The following is a 20,344-nucleotide window of genomic DNA, read 5'->3' on the forward strand; positions in this document are numbered from 1 at the left end:
GTTTAATCCCCAGAACCCACATGGTAGGAAAATTGCCTCCCAAAATTTGTCTTCTGAACTCCATACCCACATCATGGAATGCACATACCTGACACATACATACACAAGTAAGTTTTTAAATATTATAATTTTTAAATCAATCCCCATAAATAAATCATTTTGTGCCCTAAGTATCTGTCTGCAATTGAAATATGTATAGAGTTGGTTTTATTTTCTAACTCTACATTTAGGGACTATTAATCCTGAAAAACTAACTTGCTGAACATGGTACATCTTTTACCCCACCACTAAGAAGGAATAGGCAGGCAGATCTATGTGAGATGGGAGTCAGCCTGATGTAATAAAGTGAGTTCTGGTAATAAAAAATACCTCTTGAAACTCTGTATGCAAAAAAAATATTATGGATATTATGGAAGGGAGGGATGGAGGAAGGGGAGGTAGTGAGGGAAGGAAGGAATGAAGGAAGGATGAAGAGAATAAGGAAAAGAAAGAAGAGAAAACAAAATCAAATACAGTGTTTTATAATGGTTCATTCTTGTTAACTACAAAGCAACAAAATATTTTCTTTTGTGTGTATCATACACACATGAGTATGCAGGTGCACATACAGCTGCAAGAGCATGAGGTAAGAAGATGCAAGTGTCTTCTTCCATCATACACTAGCTTATTGCCTGGAGACAAGACCTCTCATGGAATCAGAACTCTACTATCTCAAAAGCATGGCAGCTCAACAGGCTCTAATCTCCACTGTCTCTGTCCCCTGTGCGGGGCTCTCAAGCATGCACAGCCATGCTCTTCTTATGTGGGTGCTTAGAATTCAAACTCAAGTCCTTATGCTTGCAGACCAAGTGCACTAACCCACTAAACCATCTCCCCACCCCCTAAAATACTTTCTTTATATATATATATATATATATATATATATATATATTTTTTTTTACTAATTTGCAGTTGGACTGGAGAGATAGTTGAGCAGTTCGGGACTCGTTACTCTGCTAAAGCATCTAAGCTCTTTTCCCAGCACCCACATCAGATGGTTCACAACCACTTGTAACTCCAGCTCCAGGACATCCAGTGGTCTCTTCTGGCCTCTGTGGGAAGCATGCAGGCAAGTGGATGGCAATTGAAGAAACCATCCTGAATGAGGTACCCCAGTCACAAAAAGAGGAACACATATGTACTCACTCATATATGGATTTTAGACCTAGATCAAATGATCACCAGGCTATAATTCACATCACCAGACAAACTATGATACAAGGTGTATTCTAAGAGATTCATATAAAGTCCCTCACAGAAATGGGAAGGGACAGGTCCCCCAGAGCTCAGGGGAAATGGGGGGGGCAGCAAATGGAGAGAAAAGTAGGAGACAAGGAGGGGGAGGAAAGGAAAATATGTGGGACCAGGAAGATTGAGCCCGGTTAGGAATAGAAGATGAGACAGACAGAGAGAGAGAGAGAGAGAGAGAGAGAGAGAGAGAGAGAGAGAGAGAGAGAACATAAAAGATAGAGCCAATAATGGTTTGAAGATAAAATTGAATGCAAAGAAAGGTCTAGAGACCTACAAGACTGCTGCCAACTAACAATCTGAGATTCCATGGAAAGGCTACCATAAATGCCCTTCCCGGAGAGTGAGATCAACATCTAACTTATCCATGGAGTCCTAAACTTGTGCCTGATGGAAACAGGAGCAAACACCCATACATAAAAACTGAGTCAAAGTAGAACCCGGATGAAGATGGAGAGGACAAGACCAGGCTACAGAAACACGTAGAGACAACTTACCTGAACAAAAAGGAGCTAATGGGCCACCAGACTGATAGCAGGGAAGCCAGCATGGGACTGACTCAGGCCTCAATGAATATGTGTCTCAGCCAGAAGGACTGAGCAGTCTAAGGGAACTCAGACAGTGGAGCCGGGATGTATCCCTGGTGCACAAAAGGACCTTGCTAACACATCTGCCATGGAGGGATAACTGCCTTAACCTAGAGACAGGAGAGAAGCCCTAGTCCCTACTTCACATGACCTGTCAGATCTACATGAACCCAACTGGATGGCATTCCCCTACATATGGAATTGGGGTGGGGGATGGGAGGGGAGGATGGTAGAGTGCTAGTGAGAGGGCAGAGAGTGTAAAAGGGAGGAAGGAAGTATGGAGGGAAGGAGGGAGGAAGGAATGAAGGGAGGGAGGGAGAGATGGTGGAATGAAGGGAGGGAGGGAGAGAGGGAGAGGGAACTGGGATGGACTTGTAAAATAATAAATTAAATTAAAAAATGCTTTGACTCCAAAATTTAAGTTCAAGGACAAGTTACTGGGGAAAAGGATTTCTATTTTTGCTTCCACAGAAAATGAAAAGATGTGGATTCCTTCCAGATTAATGTGGTTTGATCAAGCCAGACTGCCTGAAACAGAGTACCAGGTGATCCTACATTCAAAACAGCTTGACAAAGCAGCCTTAAAAACTACAGCCAGGATTTCTGCATCTTCTTGGAATTACCTTGACAGAGCCCCTTACCAGCAGGAAGTAGTTTGGAAAATCCATGCCCAAATTCCCAAATATTGTCTAATGTCTGTTTTCATTTAAATGGACTTGGTTATATAAAACAACAAAAAGGTAAAAATCATTATTTTATTTCTTTATTCATGAACTCCAGGCTAAAATACTGGAGAACAAAGACATGGAGTGTTAACATATATATTACTAATCTATGTATGTTCTAGAAGCATTTGAAATGTAACAAAAAGACACAATAGCAAATAAAAGCTGTTAAAATTATTTGATTTTACAATTAAGTATAAAATTGTGACCATCTAATGACTAAACCCAAAAAGCCATTACCTTGAACTGATTTTCCTTTACTTTTAGGAGTCGCTCTGCCTGTACGTTGGATACTTTGATTGCTATTTTCTGTTTATTGAGTTGATTCATTTGTTCTTTCATGATTTTAGCTTCTTCTAAATACTGATAGGAAAACAATAACAAGGATGTGAAAGACAGCACAATTTTTAGATGAATTTTTTCAATATCATTAAAAGATACTAAATGTGTCATTAAATGATATTAAAAAAGATAGGGCTGCTACTTAAATAGGCACTCAGATGTGGTTCCTTTTTATAAAGAACTTTCAAAGCAGAAGACTATAAAATAAGAAATATTCTTCAACTGATTTCCAAGGAAAATTTTCATCAAATACATGATTTTGACACATACTTGTCTGAAAAATCTAGTCAAAGTCAATTATTTCTATCTTTGTACCCTATATACTCTGCTACCTCTCATTACTTTTGTTTGTTTGTTTGTTTTGTTTTCCCAATAGAGTTTCTCTGTATTGCTTTGGAGCCTGTCCTAGAACCAACTCTGTAGACCAGGTTGGCCAGGAACTCACAGCAGAGATACACCTGCCTCTGCCTCCCAGGTGCTGGAATTAAAGATATATGCCACCAATGTCCAGATATATATGTATTCTGCAGATAATCTGAGCCTGAACTTCACTGTGAGTTCCAGTTTAGCCTGGTATACAAGGTAGGACTTTGAAGTGAGGATGACTCAGCTTTTATTATAGTAAGGACAATCAACACAGGAGTCCTCACCACCATGTTTTCTAAAATCTGAGATGATAGAACAAAGATGTGAAAGGAAAAGGTATCAACCCCAAAAGAAAATGGACAAACAGAAGGAACACATGTGAGACCAAACAATCCACAGACAATAGAAGAAACGTAAGCCAGTTAGAAAAACATAAAATAAGATGACCTGACACAATCCAGAGAGGCTCATGATTGAAAGCAGTAGTAATAGATGGAGGAATGGAAACCAAAAGGGAAGAATTAGGGAACTGGAGAGACAGTAGAGTAGTTAAAAGCACATACTGCTCTTGCAGAGGACCCACACTCAATTCCCTGCACCTGCACTGAATAGCTCACAGGTGCCTGTAATTCTACATGATCTAATGTCCTCCTCTAGTCCCTATGAATGCCTGAACATATACACACATACCAACACACAGAAGCACACACATGCTCCTATTACCTCCCTGTACCTGTCTTCTCTCAAACATGCATATACACATCACATTTTCTGCCACTCATCTCATTTTTTCTTTTATGCATACATATAGCTGAATGTTTCATCCCTACTGGCAAGCTTCAATAGTGCTGTAATGTGTTATGCATACAGCAGTACAAAACATATTCATCAATGTCACCTACCTGTGAAGCACACAAGCTGAAATAACAACCCAGCAGCAAGATGTGGCTTATGGTACCACAGTAGCATAAGTGTTATTAAAGTAAGCAACCACTTTCTAATTGGATTTAAGGCCAACCAGCTCAATGAGATGAAATGTTGTCCAGCACAGCAATGCACACCTTTCACCTCAGTGCCCAGGAATCAGAGTCAGGTGGAATTCTGTGAGATCAAAGTCATCCTATTCTGCATAGGGAGCTCTAGGATAGACAGAATTACTTAAGAGAGATTATTCTTTCTAAAAAAATGAGGTGGACCATTCCTGACACTGTTAAGGCCTCTAGTCACTACACACAGTTACACACATGTATCCACGTGCACAAATGAACACACACACACACACACAAACACACTCAACAAATCAGGTAGTCGTCAATATCATTATCATGGAAGGGCTTTAAAGTTAGTCTCTCCAGTATTTCTTGAATTGCTATATGGTCACGGAAGGCCTCACCCTCCATGGGAAGCAGAAAGGGGATAGGGAGGGTTTTGGTGGGGGTTATAGGCGTGAATGGGCACATGAGAGAACTGGTATTGACAACTATGTTTCAAATTTAAATAAAAAGGAAAAAAATTTAAATTATCATAATAAATAGTTCTAGTAACCCACAGTTTCAAGAGTTTCCAGAATGTAAGAATCCAACATATTAAAGAAACCCTATGTGACACATCATCACACAATCTCAGAGAGCTAAAGACAACAGAAAGATAATGTTTGAGGAGAAAAAAAGGGCAGAAAGTAAAGAAGGTCCCATAATCAACACATCATTCAAGTTTCAAAACCAAACATGGAAAGGGAAGACAATGCAGCAATATCAAAATTTTATTTTAAAAAAAAAATGCAGCACAGCAGAAAGATCTCCTGGTTTGAGCCTGCATGAGATTATAGTGAGTTCCAGAACAGCCAAGACTATTACACAGAGAAACCCTGTCACACTAACAACAACAAAACAGAATCAAAACACCAAGAAGTGCAAATAAGTATCTATATATCAGAAACATGAAAGAGAACAACGAGTTAGAGCAATTTCTCAGGGGTAAATACTGTTCTCCAAGGGGTCCTGAGTTCAGTTCCCAGCACCTATATCGGGCTCATCACAGCCACTTATAACTCGAAGTACAGGATCCTTCCCTGGCTTTTGAGAGCACCTTAATCATGAACACAAATGCACAAAATAACACACGCACAAAATTAAAAAAATAATAATTAATTTCAAAATAAAATCTTTTTTAAAAATGGAAAATAAGACCTTTACAACTATGCGATCTCCTTTTAAAATTACCTACTGTACCTTATTATCTGAAAGATAAACAAGCTAATGAATCACAAATGTTCTCTTTTGAAACAGGAAACAGAACATTTAAGATAAGGAAACAAGAATCCTTGGCTGCTGAGTGAACTGTAGTATCAGGGCAAAAATGCCCTGATTTTTCTTTTTCTTTCTTTGCTGTTTCTCTTTCCTTCCTTCCTTCCTTCCTTCCTTCCTTCCTTCCTTCCTTCCTCCCTTCTTTCCTTCTTGGAGACATGGTTTCTCTGGCTATCCAGGATCTCATTCTGTAGACTTGGCTGGGCTCAAAGTCACAGAAATCCACCTGCTTCTGTTCACAGTGCTGGGATAAATAGGTATGTGCCACCACTGCCACTTATTACACATTCATATTGGACTAGGAGAATCTAAGATTCCAAGAAAAATGGCCCCCAGAAGAAAATGAAGGAGGAGTCCAAGAATATCTATGGTTATTTCACAAGACCTGAATTTGGTTCCCCTTACAGACTATGTTGGGGATCTGATGTTTGTGGCCTCCAAAGGTAACTGCACTTGTGTGCACATATCTAGAATCAAGTTAAACACATGCACATAATTAAAATAAAAAATAGAAGAGGAAAAATCTGGCAGTAGGCACACACATACCTATGAACCTAGTAATTAGGAGACTGAGTAGCTCAATAAGTTCCAGGTGACCCTGAATTACAATACAAGGCACTCTCAAAAAATAAATAACAATAATAACAATAATAGAATTGTAAATGAACAAATTAGCCAAGGCAGTTGAGTGATTGACATTTCCATTGAGATAGATTACAAATATCCATTACAGGAAGCCAAGTAGTAAAATAAAAAGTCGGGCAACTCAGGATATATAGTCAAGTCAGACAGACTACTATTTAGAAATCCATAATACTGTAAGAAGAAAATGTCTCACTAGTAAGTTGGGAAGATAGTAAAAGCGTTTCCACAAGAGGAAAAGAACAGTATGTCTGTAACAAAGTAAAGGTAAGGACCAACACCATGTCACACCTGTGCACAGTCAAACTCTCACACCACACTCCCACAAACACTCCCATCTCAATATGCACACTAGAGAAAGGAAGGAAAAGAGAGAAAGCAAGGGAGGGAAAGGAAGGAAGGAAAGAGACAGAGGGGAAGGGGCCTGGGACCTGGGACCTGGGACCTGGGAAGATAAACAGATTTATGACAACAGCAGCGAGAGCACATGTGTGTTAGTGTCTAGGGGAGAGGAGGGTGAGGACAAAAGGTAAGTTGTCACTTTACATTACCCAAGAACTCCTCCCTCCTCTAGGACCCCAATTGGTAATATGTTAACTCTTACTACAGTCTTTATTGTGAGGAATCCTGTTAGCTGATGTCTCCTGTGAGAGTAAAAATTCTGACTGCCTTCTATCATGGGAGAAGACAGATGGAAGAACACACTTTTAAATCCTTTATGGGAGTCTGCAGGGGAGACTTCCTGATCTCATAAGTTTACTCATTCACTACACAACTCCACACATGGTTCATTCGTGAGGTAGGTGCCCAGAACATCAAAGGCTATATTCACATCTAAAAGAATATCTGTAGTCTACAAACCTGATGCACGCTTTCCTGAAGTTGAGAATTTTCATTCAAGGTATCTGTTATTACTCCTTTAAGTCGTTCTTTATTTATTTCAATTATTCTTAGTGTGGTTTTGACCTAAGTAATAGAAATACACCGTTTAAAACAATTTAACAGAAAGCCACCTGATTATGTCTTTTCTGAAGAACATAAAATGTAAGCAAAGGCCAAAACATTCCACTATTTACAGCAGAGGCAGTATCAGCACTACTTTGATACACTCATTTGCCACATGACTTTGAACAAATTATTGAACCTTCCATGTACAATGCAGACAATTTTGTTAATTACTGAAATAGAAAAGAACAATTATTAGTTACAGAATTACTGGTTTATTTAGCGGCTTACTTAAAACACTGCTTGTACTGCCTATTTGACAAACATGGCTTCACTTGCTACCAGGAAGGGAATAACCTGGAGAAATAGCTGAAAGAATGGGTTGTCACCCTTAGCAACCTGCTACTGTCATGTACACGTCAGAAAAATTTGCTTGCTTGCCTGCCCACTTTGTGATTTTAAAAAAGAAACTCTAACCAGAATTGAAGGCTTTCTGGAGGTCTCATGAGGACAGTCCTCATGCTCACTAGTGCAGGAGTAGATATTAGAGAAAGAACCCACACTCCTTACTCTTTAACTCTTGACCTAAACTTTATATGGCAGGAAGCAAATCTTTTTATTATCGATACATGTTACACAACTTCAAGAGTGCTCAGATACATTCCTAGGTTAAATATATCCAGAGGAAAATGAATTTCAATCAAAGTAACACATTAAAACAAATGCATATTTAAGCTTGGCTACATTTCAAATACTAACATTTTATTACCTAATGTGATGGCTATGTTTGGTTATCAACGATAACTGGAATTAACTAAAACCCAAGGAAGCTGTGAGTACTGTTTCTAAATTAAATCATTTCAAGTGGCAAGACCCACATTTAATCTGGATCTTTTGAGGTGGGAAGATACACCTATATTCGGGGCTATACCTTCTGGCAGCAGCCTATCTAAAGGACATTGGAAGGAGGAAGCTTGCTGGTCCTCACCCTCACTGGCATTACAGCCTACTTCTTTGGTATTCCAGTGTATACTGAGTATCAGGTGAGACATCCAGCCTCATGGACTGGGAAAGTGCTGGATTCTTGGACTCTCTGTTGGTAGACTGACATTGCTGGACTGAGTGGAACACAGCCTGGAAACACTTTAATAAATAATAAATATATATATATGACATCTCCTAAATTCTGTTCCTCTAAAAAACTCTGACAAATATACCCAATAATAATATGAAACATAAATGGTCTTCAGAAGTGACAGACCAATTTATTTCAACTTAACTTACTTCAGCTAGCTGTGATTTGACAGACTGTGATTCATCTGCTAGAGACTGCATCATTTTTGAAAGGTCACTCATCTGAAAAGACAGTATCAGTCAGGAAGTATTTAATAAGTCCATTTTGCTTCAAGACAACATGCATTAGTTAGGTACATTGTTAATTTACTGTTAATAAAAGGGAGAGGCCAGATGAGGAGGCCTTGTCAGATTGCATTCCAAGTGCTCACAAGGATTTTACAAATTATGTAATCACATGATGTTCTTACAAATGCAAAACTTTTCAGGTTTAAGGTGAACCCACTAATTCATATGTTAAATAATCTCACACACATCAAGATTTTGCTTAATCCAGAATTTAAAGTAAAATAAAAGATATATATATATATATATGATATATATTTTTCACTATGAATATTCATGTTATATTGTTTATGGTTACTTGCAACGTAAATATTGAAATTTTCCATTTAAATAACAAGCTAGCCAAGTGTGGGGGTGCACACTTGTAATCCCAGCTCTTAAGAGGCACAGGCAGGAAGGTCATGAGTTTGAGGCCAGCCTCACTTATACATACAGGACTATATTCTAAGACTATGTCAATAAATATAAACAATAAGAAAACAGGAATATGCACAAGCCACTCATCATAACATCTAAAAAGTAAAAGTTTGATGGGATGTGTTGGCACATGCCTTTAATCCCAGAAAACAGGAGGCCCAGGGAGGTGGATCTTTGTGAGTTCCAGGCCAGCCTGGTCTGCATAGTGTGTTTCACAACAGCCAGAGCTATTATACGGAGAAATCCTGTCTTGAAAAAGCAAAACATAACAACAAATAAACAAAAGAGGTGAAAAGATCAGATCAGATGAGAAATTTTTTGTTCTCATATTATTCTACATCATTGTTTTTCTTTTGATTTTTCAAGACAGGATTTTTCTGTGCCACTTTGGAACCTTCCTGGAACTCGTTCAGTAGAGTAGGCTGGCCTCAAACTCCCAGAGATCTGCCTGCCTCTGCCTCCAGAGTGCTAAGATTAAAGGCATTTGTCAAGAATGTCCAGCATGCATTCATTTTTTACATACATGAGTTTCTTTTCATTTTTGAAGATAGTATATCCTCTCCCTGTTCAGGGCTTGGAACTGTTGTTTCTTCCTCCCAACTGCTGGTATTATAAGTTTGTAGCACTATGGTTGGCTCACATATAATATTTTAATCAATATTTAATTTATATAAGATTCATAATTCTCTTGGAATATATAAGACTCACCAATTCCTCTTCTTCATAACGTTTAGCTCTCTCTTCTTCTAGTTTCTACTCTATAAGTAATATTTCTTCTTCAAGTTTAGATTTATCTCTTTCTAGATTTTTATAAGTTGCCTAAAATAGAAAGCTAACTTTAAACAAGCCAAACATAAGAATTTTTAGTTAGGGTAAAAATCAGATGAGTATAGGGTAAAAATCAAATGAGTATACTCAAATTAATAAACACTTTACACATTTTTTCATTTCTCAAATATTAAAATAACAGCAGATTTACCAGTTGCCAGCAACTTCTATAAAAAAAAAAGTGTAAGTATTTTAGGTGCCCACCAGTCAACAATGGAAAACAATGAATACACTCTGAAGGAATTAAAAGAGTTGTATTCCAAAAAAACTTTTATGTAAAAATAAAGAAAAATTAATGAGTTTATTTGGAGTCTAAACTCCCTGCGGATTCTACAAGGGCATTCTACATCATAAACACAGACTTGCTACTTAGGACAGAGGATGACAGAACTGCCATTCTGGACTGAACACATAATCAAAGGGACAAAGTTTTTTTTCTGTTTTAAAATTGGTAGGAGCAGGCTATTTCTATTCACTATAAAGGCTCACAACTCAGTTTTAATAACCGTTCCACTTGCAAAGAGTATTGTGGCATTTCATCACATCATACTCTGTCTGTTAAGACGAGCCATTGTGTCCTCTGAATCAGGAGAGTTAACTGTCCAACTCTCCTAAACTCTCCATTCTGTGACATCATGGTTATGGACTGAAAACTGGCTGTGATGGAGTGTGTAGACAAGGGTTGATGCACAGAAAGGGATTAAATATTTATCACCATGCCAGTCTTTACAATTTAAACCTCTGGTCTACTTTTAGTAAATGTGTACTTCCATGGTAAGAAAAAATAATATGGTTACAACTTACTTGTCTGCTACTATGCTTAAATTTGTGAGAGTTCTATGTTTCTTTCCAGGAGCAAACTATGTCAAAAGTAGGAATTGTCTTTCCAATCCTTTCACCAGAGTACAGAATGCAGAATTTCTTTCTTTCTATAAATCTATAGCTTCTGATAAACTGATTTTGTATCCCTCAAAACAAGTTAATGACAATTGTTGAAACTGTTATGTTTTAAAATATTTTATGCTACCTACAAATATTCTGTTTCCACTAACTTTTTCTGCTCATTGTAAGATCCAGATACACAATTTCATATTTCTCTGACATAATTATTTTTGAGGAGACAAGATATTTCTAATAAGAATTTTTCCCTAGCTTTTATATCATACTTTTGTTTTTACCTTCAAACTCTGTACTTCTGTTGATGCCTTGTCAAAGTTGGCCTCCTTTAAGGATGACTCTAAGCCTTCATACTGAATGAAATAAGGGAACACGTGAGGAAAAAATATTAATTTTTTCTCAACTTGTATCTAAATAGACACCAAAGAAGGAAACAGAATTTATATCCACCATGTAAAGTACCCTTGGATTTTGTGAGCTTAGTTTTGCAATCTAAACACTGTGTTGAGGAAAGCCAGGTCTACAAACAAGCCACAACCATCAGCCTAGGCCACATAAGGCAGAACGTTTCCGTTGTGACTAGCAAAGTTTCCCCACATCTGCTGGGGCTGAAAACCCTAACAGCAAGTGTGACTAAAGAGTATCTAAAGAAGTGAGTCTTCTACTATCCCCTGAACGGATTAATGGCTTCTCCAGTCTCTCAGTAGAACAATATGTGGTAACTGGCTATCAGACATTTATATCATGTGATAAATAAGGCAAGTAAGGAAGATAAAATCTGTGAGTTTCAGACCACCCTGGTCTACAGAGTGAGTTTCAGGACAGCCAGTGATGCACAGAGAAACCCTGTCTCTTATATCTCAGCACCTCAGAATTTGTGTTATTTAGAGACAAAGCCTTTGAATACAGCTAGGTTAAAATGAGGGATTTAAGATGACCGCAACGTAATATGACTGATATCCTATGAGGAGAACACTAGGACAGAGAAAGACACAACAAGCAGACAGTACTATCTAAAGTCAAGGGACAGGTCACAGAGGAAGCAAAGCCTGGCTATATTTCCATGGACTCGTTTCAGGAACTGTAAGGAAATTCACTTCTGCTGCTAAAGGTATTTTGTCACAGTAGCCCTAGCATGTCCAAATGAAAACAGTAAATAAAGTCTCTACATGATAACAAGTAAAAGTACCTTTACATCCTTGATAAGCAAAAAAATCTCATGAAACATTACACTACATTAAATTGTAATTCAAATTCTCTACCTTCTAAGAAACCAAACAAAACAGAAATGTAAGCCACAGAGTAGAAGAGATTTACAATCCATATATCTGAAAAAAACTCTTATATATGACATAAAATAGTAAAAGCAAAGGCCCTAATCTATATGGCATAAACTGAGAAAGATTATGAGTGCATTTAAAAGGATGGAAATGGGCAAGTGAGATGGCTCAGTAAGTAGTTAAGAAGCTTGCTGCCAAGACTGATAACCTGAGTTCAATCCCAGGGACCCACATAGTAAAAAGAGGAAAGTGACTCCTCCATGTCCAATGATCCTATGATCACTACACAAATGCCTTCTTGGGACATGCCTACACACATAGACACAAATAGACACACACAATAAAAATAAAGTCATCTTTTAAGGTGGATAAGACGTAAAAGGCAATTTTTTTATTTAATTTTATATAACAAAGTCCAATTAAATGAAAACAAACATTTATACACAATATTTGGGAATTTGGGCGTCGTTCTTTCCAAACTACTTCCTGCTGGTAAGGGGAGCTGTATTGGGGGATTCGAAGAAGATTCAGATATCCTAGCTGTAGTCTGTAGGGGGGGTTTGTCCAGCTGTTTGGAATGTAGGATCAGCTTGTACTCTGTTTCAGGCGGTCTGGTGTGATCAAACCACATTAGTCTGGAAGGAATCCACATCTTTTCACGTAAAAGGCAATTTTACAATATCTAAATGAGCAATAAGCAAATCAAGGTGCTCTGACTAAATAGTCAGGGAAGGTAAACACTACACATCACCAGGGTGGCTGCAAAGAGAATGGCTAAGTGATGAAGTTGAGCAGCAACAGAGCTCTGGTCTGAAACAAAGCTCTGATGGCAGGCAATAACCCATGGAGAACAATTAAGCAGCAAAACTGTGATGGGTGGTATTTTCAAACACATCTTACCTCCTCTTGAGCAAGGCACACTTTGTCAATTAGATCACATTTCTATTTATTTCCATTGCAAGTTCCACAGCCAGTCTATTCTCTCTTACTAAGAAATCAAAGGAAAGATTATTAGTACTAAAGTGTGAAAACACTTTAAATTAGATACAATCACAAGATCTAAAATCAAAAAAGACTTACTCAAATAAAGTCGGCTCTGAATCTGAAACAAAAATTTAACAAAATTACATTAAAACAAATATATCTTCAAGCAAATCTATCTGACTTCTGCTTCCAGCTTTAAGACGTCAAATTTCTTATGGCCTTATGGTAAATAAATTACCCGAAAGCCTTTTATTTCAAATGAAAACAATGCTATATAGTAAGGTCTCCCATTGTGTGGTATCATGTGTGTCTCTGAAACAGTCTCATTCTAAAGAAAACTGTATAATTCCACTTAACCCCATGTTTCCCATGCATATATTGGCTCTAAAACAAAGTATTTTAAGGAGCCACCATTATTAAATCTCCTACGGTTAATAATCAAAATAAAAATATATGAAATATCATTGGACCATAGACCTTGACTGACTAAAAAACTCATTAGTCTTTTTCTTCTTCATACTTCAGCTTTCGATGAGGAAGGGATAAATACACCCTTGAGAACAGTGGGGATAGGGTAAAGTGATCAAAGGGACGCAAACAAGAACACTCATGCCACCTAGAAAACAGAGACAGAAAACTGGAAGAAAAAAAATGACAAAAAACAGTGGGATATATGTAAGCAGAAGGTAAGGAAGAAAAAACCATGAAGATATTAGAAATGAAGTCAGTCAGAAGCACAAAGGCCAACATCTAAAAAGAAGTCTCAGAAAGAAAACGCTATGTTATGACTCGCTCCTTAAAAACAGTTAGCATAGGAAAAAGCAATATGTGATCCAGGAGAGCCATGAAAGTAGCGATTTTTACTCTTAGTTGGGAAGTAGATATACCTGCAAACTTTTTAATATTGTTAAAAACAAGCACAGACACCCCAAATTTAAAGAAGAAAAGGGAAAGAAAGAAAGTTGGAGCTTTAGTACTAGTGTGTAGTATCCCTACAATAAAATCTTTTAAAATATACTTACATAAAAATATTTCTGTTAAACCCTGTTCAGTTTTTAAAAACCACCTGTTAGCATAATGCAGAACACTGAGACCTAACTCATTTCCCTGAAATAACAAGTTTCTCCAATTGGTTGTTCAGTCTAAACACAAAATGAAGGTTACAGAGAAATGACTCAGAGCATTAGTTAGTCTTGTAGAGGACCAAGATTCAATGCCATCATCGACATTATAGCTCACAATCATCAGTAATTCCAGCTCCAGGACATCCAACAATGGCCCACTAATCACATCTGTAGACCAGGAACACGTAACACACACACATACATACAAGCAAAACAGTCATACACATAAAAGGAAATAAACTTAAAAAACAAAAGCAAAAAACCTAGAATGACCATTCACTTACTATAAGTGGTAACTTACTGATCGCTATCCTCTCCAAAGAAATAAGAAAATGGTAAGCAGTGCAATGGCAACCACACATATCAGCGATTCTAATGATGGCTCACTAGGATAAAAGCTTGTTGTCATATCTTCAGGCACTGCTGCCACAACCTTCGAGACAAAGAAAATAAACCTATAAGCATGCTTCTTCAACAGTACTGGTACAAAGACAGGCACAGGTGGCTGTGGCCAACTCTATTCATATTGAATGGGCTACCATAAAATACAAAGCAGAATGCCTCCAAACATGTTTTCTAGTAAATTACAATTGTTCTTTTTGAGGGGCTAAGTGTGGTGAAACAGTAGTTTTCAAACAGAAGTTATGGGGAGATTCCACAGAGCATAACTCCAGGAGAGTTAAAGGATAAGGATATAGTATCAAGAAAAGAACATTGTGGAATATTTTATATGTGTTTCATTCTTTTATGTTGCATTTGTTTAACTCTGTAAAGCTGCATTACTTTGCCTGTCTAAAACACCTGATTGGCCTAATGAAGAGCTGAACAGACCAATAGCTAGGCAGGAAAAATAGGCAGGGCTGGCTTGCATGCAGAGAGAATAAATAGGAGGAGAGACCTAGAGAAGATCCAGGGACAAGAGGAGGAGGACACCAAGGGCACCAGTCACAGAGTAAGAAGGAAAGAAAGGCATATAGAATAAATGAAGGGAAAAGAGCTCAGAGGCAACACATAAAGAGAAATGGGATAATTTAATTTAGAAAAGCTGGCTAGAGCTAAGGCCAGCCATTCATAAGTAAGAATAAATCTCCATGTATTTATTAAGGAGATAGGTGAGGGACACCATCCCTACCAAAGATTTTTAAAATCCAGTAAAAAAGAAAAGTATCAATGATCTGGGTTGGGTTCTTTTCCCTGAGTTCAGGTTCATGATTTATCCCTATGCACTGGGTTTGAAATAACATTTCCTGCAGAGGAAAAACACTGATCTGCAGCTTGTCCTCTGAGGAAGGGAGAGTGAGAAGAAACAACTGACAGAGCTTCAGAGTTGGGATTTAAACCCTTCCTTCCTGTCTCTTGAGTTAAATTAATGCAGTTCAAGCCCAAAAAGAAAATGGCTCTTTCAAAAACAACCATAGAAATGATGGGCTTGACTCGTTCCAGGCATCAACATACACCATCTAGAAACTCCACAGCTGTCTTCTCCTTGGGGTCTGACAAAATGAACAACAAATCCTTAGATAATTACAATCTATAAAACCTGTTTTACTCCCTCCTCCCCCGCCTGAACTCCCTGGATTGGCCCCTGATCCTGCTGCTCCTGTCTCCGGTCCCCATTGAGAGCACCCTAGGAGCTCTGATACACCTCCACCCATCCCAACCTCCAGCCTACCCCCCCTACCCTGTGCCCTACCCCACCTACAGTCCTGCCGCTCTGGTTGAGCACTGGGACAGAGGGTGGAGCCAACAGTCCACCCTACTTCGGAGACCTCTCAGAGCAACTCCGAACAAAGGAGACCTGACTATCCACGCGGGACCACCTGTAATTTCCACCAGCTTGGTCTCTGACCCCGCCTCCAGTCCTCTGCTGGAAACCACGGACACAAGCTTAACCAATAGAATGCAAGAGATGGAAGAGAGAATCTCAGGCGCAGAAGATAAACTAGAAGAAATAGATTCATCGACCAAAGAAAACCATAAATCCAACAAATCCTTAACAAACAACATCCAGGAAATGTGGGACACCATGAAAAGGCCAAACCTAAGAATAATAGGCATAGAGGAAGGTGAGGAAGCCCAGCTCAAAGGTGCTGAAAACATATTCAACAAAATCATCGAGGAAAACTTTCCAAATCTGAAGAAGGACATGCCCATGAAAGTACAAGAAGCATACCGAACCCCAAATAGGCTGGACCAAAGAAAAAAGACCCCTCGACATATAATAATCAAAACACCTAGCATGCAGAATAAAGAAAGAATATTAAGAGCAGCGAAGGAAAAAGGACAGGTAACATATAAAGGCAGACCTATCAAAATTACACCTGACTTCTCCATGGAAACCCTCAAGGCCAGAAGGTCCTGGATAGATGTTCTAAAAGTACTAAGAGAACACGGATGCCAGCCTAGGCTACTATATCCAGCAAAACTCTCAGTCAATATAGATGGAGAGAACAAGATATTCAATGACAAAACCAGATTTTCCCAATATGTATCCAGCCCTACAGAAAGTATTGGAAGGAAAATTCCAACCCAAGGAAGGTAACTACGCCCACAAAAATGTAGGCAATAGATAATCCAACTACACCAGAAACCTAGGGTGAAGCAGAACAAATATATTCACAATACCACTGCCAACAACAAACCTAAATCAAACAAGCATCAACAATCAATGGACCTTACTCACCCTCAACATTAATGGTCTTAACTCACCTATAAAAAGACACAGGCTAACAGAATGGATACGAAGACAGAATCCATCCTTCTGCTGCATAGAAGAAACACATCTTAGCTTCAAAGATAGACATTACCTCAGGGTAAAGGGTTGGGAAAAGATTTTCCAATCAAATGGAAATAAGAAGCAAGCAGGCGTAGCTATCCTAATATCTAACAAGTTAGACTTCAAACCAAAACTAGTCAAAAAAGATGAAGACGGTCATTTCATATTCATCTCAGGAGAAATCCATCAACACAAAGTCTCAATTCTGAACATCTATGCCCCTAATACAAAGTCACCCACATTCGTAAAAGAAACACTACTAAAACTCAAAGCTCATATAAAACCTCACACACTTATAGTGGGAGACTTCAATACACCACTCTCAACACTAGACAGGACCACAAATCAGAAACTCAACAAAGAAACAAAAGAATTAACAGAAGTTATGTCTCAACTGGGGCTAACAGACATCTATAGAACATTCCACCCAAAGACAAAAGACTATACCTTCTTCTCTGCTCCACATGGAACCTTCTCTAAAATCGACCACATACTAGGAGACATAACAAACCTCAACAGATACAAGAGAATAGGAATAGTCCCCTGTATCTTATCAGACCACCATGCTTTAAAATTGGAATTCAACAACAACACAAATAGCAGAAAACCTGCACACTCATGGAAACTTAACAATGTGCAATTGCACCACTCCTGGGTCAAAGAAGAAATAAAGAAATTAAAGACTTTCTAATTTTCAACGAGAATGAGGATACAACATACCCGAACTTATGGGACACTTTGAAAGCAGTGCTACGAGGGACGTTCATTGCACTAAGTGCCCATATGAAGAAAACAGAGGATAGTCACATAAAAGAATTAACAGCCCAACTGAAAACCTTAGAACAGAGAGAAGCGAATTCACCCCGCAGGAGTAGATGCCAGGAAATAGTCAACTTGAGGGCTGAAATCAACAAAATAGAAACCAGGAAAACAATACAAAAAAATCAATGCAACAAAGAGTTGGTTTTTTGAGAAAATCAACAAGATAGACAAACCTTTATCCAAATTAACGAAAAAGCAGAGACAGAATATGCAAATTAACAAAATCAGAAACGAAATGGGGAACATAACAACAGACACAGAGGAAATCCAGTTAATTTTCAGGTCATACTTTCAAAATCTGTATTCCACAAAAATTGAAAATTCAAAGGAAATGGACAAGTTTCTGGATAACTATCACTTACCAAAATTAAATCAAGAACAGATAAACAACTTAAATAGACCTATAATCCGCAATGAAATAGAAGCAGTCATCGAAAGCCATCCCACGAAAAAAACTCCAGGGCCAGATGGATTCAGTGCAGAATTCTACCAGACATTCAAGGAAGAAATAATACCACTAGTCCTCAAACTGTTCCACAAGATAGAAACAGAAGGTTCATTGCCAAACTCTTTTTATGAGGCCACAATAACTTTGGTACCCAAACCTCACAAAGACACAACTAAGAAAGAAAACTACAGACCAATATCCCTGATGCACATCGATGCAAAAATACTCAATAAAATACTGGCAAACTGAATTCAAGAATACATCAGACAAATCATCCACCATGATCAAGTAGGCTTCATACCTGGATTGCAGGGATGGTTTAACATACGAAAATCTATCAACGTGATCCACCATATAAACAAACTGAAAAAGAAAAACCATATGATTATCTCCCTAGATGCGGAAAAAGCCTTCGACAATATTCAACACCCTTTCATGATAAAGGTATTAGAGAGGTCAGGGATAACAGGAACATACCTAAACATAATTAAGAGCAATATACAGCAAACCAACTGCCAACATCAAACTGAATGGAGAGAAACTTCAGCCAATTCCTCTAAAATCAGGAACAAGACAAGGCTGTCCTCTCTCTTCAATATCATACTAGAAGTACTAGCTAATGCTATAAGACAACAAAAGGAGATCAAGGGCATCCAAATTGGAAAGGAAGAAGTCAAACTGTCTCTATTTGCAGATGATATGATAGTTTACATAAGGGACCCAATAAACTCTACCAGGGAACTCCTACAGCTGATAAACACCTTCAGCAAACTAGCAGGATACAAGATAAACTCAAAAAAATCAGTAGCCCTATTTCTTTCAGACAACAAAGAGGCAGAGAAAGAAATCAGAGAAACATCACCCTTTACAATAGCCACAAGCAACATAAAGTATCTTGGTGTAATGCTTACCAAACAAGTAAAAGACCTATGTAATAAGAACTTTGTGGCTCTAAAGAAAGAAATTAAAGAAGATACCAGTAAATGGAAAGATCTCCCATGCTCTTGTATAGGTAGGATAAGCATAGTAAAAATGGCAATCTTGCATCAGTCAGTTTTTTACTTTCTCCAACTACAAATGATTCCATGTTTTTAATCTTATCATCCTTAGATATTATCTGAATGGCGTGTAAACTGCCTTCCAGAAACAATGTTCTATCTGCTAGCTTGCCATTATCCTCAGACATGGAAGAGATTTTGTCATCTAGTCTTTCTATCTGATGTTCCAGTTTTTTAAACTTATTAGTAGGTTTCTCCGACCAGGAGTGGGTTGTTTCTGCTAGTTTGTTAATGCATTGCATTGTTTATGTTCTGGTTATTGAGGTATCTGACATGAAACAAATTATACCTTTCAGCTCTCCAACGCCATCTTCAATATTTTGAACGTTTCTTTCTATATTTTTTATGTTTTGAATTTTATCATTTTTAATGTTTTAAATCTTTGTCTCTATGTTTTGAATTTTATCATTTTTAACGTTTTGAATCTTTTTCTCTATGTTTTGAATTCTATCATTTTCAATGTTTTGAATCCTTGTCTCTATGCTTTGAATTCTATCATTTTTAATGTTTTGAATCTTTGTTACTAAGTCTCCTGTGGTTTGTACAAGTTCCTTATTGTTTGTTGTAATCTTAAACCATTTCTTTAAGAATATCATGTTAATGATGAAACCCATTGCTATTACAAAATAAAAGTATATATTGGTCCAGTCATAAGTTTCTTCTGCTAAAATCCCTTCTACATATGAAGTAAAATAATTTCTAAAGTTCTGCATAGTAAAATTATCTGCCATAGTTATGGAACAATTTATCTCAGATTTTATATCAGCTTAAATTGCAAAGGATGTTACAATTACCTTAGGTGTAATTCTGCTGTCCTGGAACTTTGATGCTTTTAGTTGTATATCTCAGCTTGTGGTAGCTACGCCTGGATGTGTGTCACCAAATAGCGCCTAGCCGCCGAGGCTTGTCTGATCCCGGTTCCTGTAAAAAGTTCTTAACAAACTATGGGAAGCAGAATTTTGTTAAAAGGGGACTTTTGGAGTTACTTGTAACACAAGACGAAACGCATGCAAGCCGGGCGGGTGCCCTCGGGCGGGTGCCGCCGGGCAGGTGCTGCCGAGAGGCTCTGCGCAAATGCAATGTCCTGTGCG

The 20,344-nt window shown here is 38.0% G+C and overlaps 1 protein-coding gene across 1 annotated transcript in view; it reads right to left on the reverse strand.

The window, feature by feature from the left end:
* The window catches only part of LOC127218551 (melanoma inhibitory activity protein 2-like), a 64,783-nt gene that overhangs the window by 37,599 nt on the left and 6,840 nt on the right, over positions 1 to 20,344 (reverse strand). Inside the window, 5 exon segments of the mRNA XM_051179564.1 lie at positions 2,840 to 2,962; positions 7,117 to 7,221; positions 8,485 to 8,556; positions 9,745 to 9,851; positions 13,122 to 13,143. Coding sequence (XP_051035521.1) covers positions 2,840 to 2,962; positions 7,117 to 7,221; positions 8,485 to 8,556; positions 9,745 to 9,851; positions 13,122 to 13,143 — 429 coding nt within the window.

Source organism: Phodopus roborovskii, unplaced genomic scaffold (assembly GCF_943737965.1).
Source record: "Phodopus roborovskii unplaced genomic scaffold, PHOROB, whole genome shotgun sequence".
NCBI classification, from domain to species: domain Eukaryota; kingdom Metazoa; phylum Chordata; class Mammalia; order Rodentia; family Cricetidae; genus Phodopus; species Phodopus roborovskii.